We start from the raw sequence: 6,846 nt of genomic DNA on the forward strand, positions 1-6,846 counted from the left end.
GAGCTGATATTTATTTTTGTTTTGCTGCTACCCCCATCCACAGCAGTACATTGTTAGCTTCTGTCGGACTCCAGCCTGTTTCTCCAAACTGGGGGTGTGCCGACTGACATCTATTGTATGTAATGTACAGTCTATGGATAAGAACCTTGTACAACCCCATTTCAAAAGATCCAAACTATCCCTTTAAGACTGTGGTTTTAATTGTGGTTAGAAGAACTTCACTCAGCATGTACATTAATCACATTTTAGGAATGATCGTTACAGTGAATAGAACTGACAGACTTCACAGCAGCTGCTGAATGTAAGCAGAAACTATGGCAACATGAATGAGCACGCTGGCTCCATATCCAGGTAGCTGACACATGGAGTGAAACAGAGGAAGCTGACTGCAAACACTCAACAGGCCATGTGAGCGGTCGGCCGGTTGTCATGGCAGTGGCAGGAGCAGTGAGTCATGACAGAAAGCAGTGTAGGAAAAGTAAAGTGGAGGGTACGAGGCTCGCAGAGAGAGAGAGCGAGAGAAGGAGAGAAGGAGGGAGAGAGAAGGGAAAACAGAGTGAGCGAAGGAGGCGAAGAAGGAAGGGAAAAGACGAGGTGAAGGAGTGCAGCCGTGGCTAGCCAGGCCTGACCATCTGATTGGCCTGGCAAACCAGGCAGAACTGACCTCAGGGTGAGGCGTTCGGGGATGGGCAGAAAATGGAAAAGAAGCGAGAGAAGCTTTATTTCCAACAAGTCCCTACTATCACCAACAAAAACAGCTTTGAAATGTTGCCACGGTAACGCAAAGAAAGGGAAGTTGAACCTATTCTTGGACCGTATAGCCGGCCACAACTCTGTGTCACGACTAATTTCAACATGCTGTGGTTGAATTCCATGTTGTGACTGTGAGAGAAACATTAGCACGTTTTTTTTTTCCTGATCTACAATTATGTTAACCACAGGCACTTTTCATTTTCTTTTACACGTCCGTTTCGACACTTCAAGTCAGCTTCCTAATACGAGACCCACGCAGTCAACAAACCAGCATGTAAGAGGAAGTCAGGGACAACACGAACACAGGCCTGCTTGTGTGGTTAAAACCATGGGGGCGAGGGCGCACAACAGCAAACTATTTTAGGCTGGAAGGCAGAGAAAAAAAGAAACTCAGAGAGCTTGTGTTGCTCACTGACCTGAGTTCAGTTGTGAGGGTTTTGGTGAGGCTACGGGGCGGTTACAGTGTGTCATATGTCTGGGGTTAGGGCATGCTTTATGATTTGTTTCAGAAAGTGAGAAATAGAAAGGTGCTGTGAGAGTAGCCAGCACATAGAGTCATTTTCATACAGCTGGCCCTGGGCAATAACACCACCACCACCACTGGGTGCATAATGAGTAGGAAATACCATTACATGCAAGCCGTCCCATCAGGGCTGCCTGAGGCTCCCCAACTGGAAGGCTACTGTAATTTAATAGTCAACCCTGACAGGATACCTTCATATAGTCATTCAGCACTTTGAATTGCAAAGTTAAAGTCATGATTTGGGTCTGATTTAAAGGAACAGTGTGTACGATTAAGGTGGATTTAGCGACATCTAGCGGTGAGGATTTCAGACTGCAACCTGCTGAAACTTCTCCCAATTACAATTTCTTCAGGGTTCACTGTTTAGGAGTTTTAACGTGAGCAGAATTATCCGCAGAGGTCTCTTCCTCTCCAAAACAAACAGAGCAGGTGATTAAAACCAGTAAAAACACTGAATAAAGCAGTTTCATGTTACATGTCAGTGTTTTCTCAATGTTGTTTGGCTTGTCAGAGACAGGCCGCTAGTCCAGCACCTGCTCATGTGTGGTCACCTTTTCTTTTCATAATTTAACATCCAGACGCTCAGGAGGTTTTTATCAGGAGCCGAATTATTCACAGCGCTCACGTCCTTTCCAAAACAAACAGACCAGGTGATTTAAATAAGTGTTTCTCAGATGCGGTTAGGCTTGTTGCAGACAGGCTGCTAGCCTTGCACCGTATGTGTATTTTCTGATAACTGAATGTGTGCTCACTTTATTTCTAAACAAGATAATCAGGAGGCTTTTACCATGAGCCGAATTATCCGCAGATGTCTCCTCCTCTCCAGAACAGACAGACCCGGTGATTTAAACCAGTAAAAACACTGAATAAAGTAGTTTCATGTTATGAATCAATGTTTCTGCAATGGTGTTTGGCATGATGGAGACAGGACGTTAGCCCAGCACTTGCTAATGTGTGCTCCCCTTTTTTCCCTGATAACTTAAGATCCAGACGTTCAGGTGGATTTTACTTCAAACTGAATTATCCACAGAAGTCTCTTCCTCTTCAAAACAAACAGACCCGGTGATTTAAACCCATAAAAACACTGAATAAAGCAGTTTCATGTTTACAAAGTCTATGATTTTCTGACACTGTCATTGCAGAGGAGCTGCTAATGGTGGCTGCTGACGCGAAAATGCGAATGACCCTGTCTAAAGCCTGTGTTTGGTTTGTCCATTCTGAAATACTCTAGAAACGTGGTGGTGCAACATGGTGGTCTCCATAAAGGAGGAGCCACTCCCTATGTAGATATACACGACTCATTTTCAGGTGATACACCTAAAGAAAACATACTTATTTTATTATATTCAATTTCTGCCAATAGATCCCCTGACAATCTCACACACTGGACCTTTAAATGATACCAGTACCTTGGCTCATTCTGTTTATGGCCATACCTGCACAACAGGATGTCCTCCTGTGGGGGCTTTGACTGCGCCCCTGCTCCCTTCTGTCTCATAGTGAGCCCTGTGGTGTGGCTTGGGCTGCACTTCAATGTGGAGCTCATACTGCTCTGTGCGACTGGGCATCGGCCACTCCAGCGGGGGGAGAGAGGCCACAGGGATGCTGCAGAACATGAACAGAAAGGGATATTAATTATGGAAAAAGTTATGCTGCTTAGATGGAAATGTATCTTGTGTGTAAGCAATAAGCAGTAAGTCCTGGCCTTCCTGATTTACCTGCAGAGGCTAGAAACCAGCGGCTTGGACCAGATCGGAGGGATAACAAAGAAATTCTCTGTAGCAGGTTTGGGTTTTATGTCCTGGTCGCAGGACACCAAGTAGTTCCCTTCTGCGTGGTTCTCTGGGTACAGAGTGTAAACCTGGTTGGACGTCTTGACTATTTTAGTGGGCACCAGGCCTGGCTGACTGGTGCCAAAACCATTCATGGCATCAGCGAGGCTGCTGTGCGTATAGTGGGCACCTATGTTGTGATCTTCATGGCCACTGTGGGGGGAGGGGCTGCGGGAGCGGTGCCCGGGCACTAAGCCTGGATTCCTGTACATGTCGTAGGTGCGTTTGCCCTGCGGGGAGGTGGAGCGGGAGCCAGGTCTGGAGGAGGGCGAGCGGGGTCCCAGGCAGCCGTCCTCAGCTAGGCTGGTGCGAGGAGAGGTGCCCGGGGACGTGCGCGGGGAACCAGTGTGGATGTTCTGTAACCTGGGGCAGAGGTCTCCGGGGTTCTGGCCACTGCTGGGGGACACACAAGGAGACGCCCAGGGGGAGTAACTCTCTGAGTGCCAGCTGGTGGAGGAGTTGCTGCTGGCGGGGCTCAGGCACTGAGGCTCACGGTAGGCGAGGTTTTCATGGCCTGGCACAGTGAGGGTGGGTCTGGGGCTAATGTTCAGGTGGTGGTTCTGCAGGGAGTCCCGACCATGGTTGTAGTGCTCACGGGAGGGGGTGATTTCGATGCGTGGGCTCAGGGCCAGACCTGCAGGCCGGGTACTGTCCAGGTAGTGTCTAGCCTCCTGGTTCTCATATCCTGAAAGAACCTCAGTGTTGTGGTCACTGTAGGAGGGACTGCAGGACTTGATGCCGTACGGGGAGGCCACCTCCAGAGGGAAAGCCTGCTCAGACTCAGGGCTGAGGACTTTGTGAGGTGCAAGGTTGGGGTCATCTGCAGGGGAGGACAGACGGAAAATCATCACAAAACACACCTTTGAAAACATCAGTGTTGCCATGGAGATATTTCCTATTATCAATAGTTACAGCATTTAATCTCAAGTAAAGGTGCACCTCTCTGAATGACACAGATAGATTCACCAGCAAATTACTGACTTAAAAATAAGAGATCAAACGAATCAAAGAAAGTCTCTTCGTGTTGACATTTTCTCTCACGTGGCTACTACATGTCAGAAACACCTGTCAAATTTACTTCCTGTTTTCTTTTTAATTCACATAAACAAGCTCGACAGGTCACACATTAATTCTGAGCCCACATTAAACAAAAAGAGGAACAAGAGTCAGCTCAGGTTGCCAAAACGCCCCGGACAAACCTTGATCTCCCGCAGCAAAGTCGCTGCAAGGTGGTTCATATTCAAACAAGTACTCAAACTCCAAATCTTCATCAGGGCAGCTGACTCGACTGAGCTCTTCCTCCAAGTCTTTCTCGTCATAAAAAGAGGTCATCTGTCTCCTTTTTTTTTTTTTCCTATAACGACTCTCCTCCGACTTCAGGCAAATTGGCGACAGAGACACGGCTGAGGCGGTGCGGCGCTGATGTGGATTTGTGGAACCTGCTCAAGTGTCAAATGATGCATCAGTAAGCCTGCAAGACGTGAAGCGCACAAGTTTCCTGTTTCAGCTCGCCGCAGTTATTTTCAGATCGAAGGCGGGTCTATTTTCACACCGAATGCGGACTTTTCGAGTTCATCTCTGTGTCTGTTCGCACCTCCCCTTATCGCTGATGCACCCAAAGAGAAAAAATACAGAAACCAAAGTGCAGCTTGGAGATGATGAATTATCTGCCCCCATTCAAACAGATCACCGTGAGGCTTTTTTGACAGACTGCGCAGTTTGGTGCTGCCCCCGGGCGTCTGACACGTGACAGTGACACGGCAGGGTGTTCACTGCGCTCCTCACCTGTTGGACAGCTTATTTACAACTATCATTTAAAACAGGGGATCAGTTCAGGTGTGTGCGTACGTGCGGGCACATGGATGGATAGTGTTCCCTCAGCGGATTGGATCCAATGGGATAAATTAACCAACGTGTCCACGCGCTCTTTTACACTTCATAAAAACGCACTCCTGAGGGAATCCCTAGATTTACGCATGACGCAGCACAGATACTCGGGCGTTCCTTCCTGTTGTAGCTTTACACAGCGGGCCAGTAAATGCTCAGTCAGCAAAACAGACGCACAGAATGTACCAAGGAGCAAACTTTGAATTTCAGTTTTATGCTGTTTTTGGTGGCGGATTCATTCGGACATGGGACTCAAGTGAAGCACAACCAGTGACCAAAAATGTACCATATAAGACAAGACATAAAACTAGGAAAATATTCGAGCACTTAAAGGACAACCAGAGTTTTTTTTGAGAAAAATATAATTGAATATTTGTATGGATATGCGTCGATATCATACGTAAGTCACACCCAAAATTCAGTAGTCAGAAAATATAAAATACGCTTTTTTTGTTCTCCTATATAAGTTTCATAGCATGTCATAACTTATATTTACTTTTTAATTCACATCCAAAGTGTCTTCTCTACTTAGCGCCGATAAAATAAAGTTTTGAGCACTTTATTTAGTTACCACAATTACATGCTGCTGTATTTAATTGGCTCCACATTTCCCTCAAAATATCCTGGTGCTTCCCGGTGATGCCAAGGCACGCGCTGTGCGCCGATCAACCAGCAGCGTGTCTCTTCCCAAACATCAACATCCCCAAATATCTCTGAAATGTTAGACAGCCGACACATGACATTACAGCTCACAACACACACACACACACAGACACACACACACACACACACACACACTCAGGGCTAACACTACTCTATCAATTAAAAATCAAATGTTTTGATTACCAGATAATCACAACACTTCAGCAGTACCTTGATCCATCGACCTCATGGTGTGGTACTGTGCCAGCCTCCAAGTCTCTCTAAACATCTGGATAAAAAAGCGAAAAATTGAAATAAATAAAAAAAAAAAAGGAGAAAAAATTACTTTCCGCCAATAACCATAGCAAAAGAAACTGTCTTCTGTTAAAAATGTTCAAAAGGAGAAGAAAAAAAAATCTCTTAAGTTTAAAAAACTTCAAGCCGCGACTCGGCAGCTGCGCGCAAACTCCTCTTTCTTCTCAAAAAACATGCAGCCGTAGCAGCTACAGCAGCGGGTCTGGTATGAAGTCCCTTCCTAGAGCTCTATAAGGATTACTTGTGTATCAAGAGCGGCTTCCTTCCCCGCTCTGGGTGTTTATAATGCTCCAATGCTGTAAAATAACGGGATTCCCTCAGTGTTTCCTCCTGTTTGTGCGCCTTTGCCATGGAAACCTGGAGCCGGTCCATGTCGGAGACTCAGGGCTTTCCTGCAAAGCCCCACACTCAGGAATCCATGACGTCTCCGGCTCCTGCGCCAAGGCATTTCTGCGGCTTCTCTCAGACAGTAGCACACAAGAACTTCATTGTAGGGATGAAGAAATTACTGTAGGACACTGTAGGAGAGAGAGCGGGGGGAGAAAAGAGAGAAATAGCTCTGAAGTTTGACTCCAGGATACACTACATGAAATTTACTTAACACAGTTTACTGGACTGGTCCGTCTACAGTTCACTCTGTCTTCACATTCAGTTTTAAAATGTCTCTGTGTTCAGAGTGAATTTAAGTGGCCACGGTTGGCTGACGTTTTGAACATGGAATATAGAGAATTCCATTGTTCCCATTGAGGGAAGAAGCTACTATCCATTTCCATTTCCTCATGGAAATCTGCCGCATCTTCTGATACTTGACTGGAAAAAAAGAAAAGGCTGAACAAGACCACTACATAGACTGACCCCAGTAGTCATGAGGACAAATTCTCCATTGCAATAAAA

The 6,846-nt window shown here is 46.2% G+C and overlaps 1 protein-coding gene across 3 annotated transcripts in view; it reads right to left on the reverse strand.

Moving 5' to 3' along the window:
* The window catches only part of nfatc2a (nuclear factor of activated T cells 2a), a 29,265-nt gene extending 22,930 nt beyond the window's left edge, over positions 1–6,335 (reverse strand). Inside the window, exons 1-3 of one of the 3 annotated variants that reach the window (XM_033627923.2) lie at positions 5,869–6,335; positions 2,995–3,928; positions 2,713–2,881 (exon numbers count right to left, since the gene is read on the reverse strand). In XM_033627923.2, coding sequence (XP_033483814.1) covers positions 2,713–2,881; positions 2,995–3,928; positions 5,869–5,926 — 1,161 coding nt within the window. In that variant the 5' untranslated portion in view covers positions 5,927–6,335. Of the gene's footprint in view, positions 1–2,712; positions 2,882–2,994; positions 3,929–4,307; positions 4,812–5,868 lie in introns of those variants that run through there. The other 2 variants (XM_033627921.2, XM_033627922.2) reach the window with 2 other exon arrangements.
* Between the last annotated feature and the right edge of the window lie 511 nt (positions 6,336–6,846).

Source organism: Epinephelus lanceolatus, chromosome 8 (genome assembly GCF_041903045.1).
Source record: "Epinephelus lanceolatus isolate andai-2023 chromosome 8, ASM4190304v1, whole genome shotgun sequence".
In the NCBI taxonomy this organism is placed as follows: Eukaryota; Metazoa; Chordata; class Actinopteri; order Perciformes; family Serranidae; genus Epinephelus; species Epinephelus lanceolatus.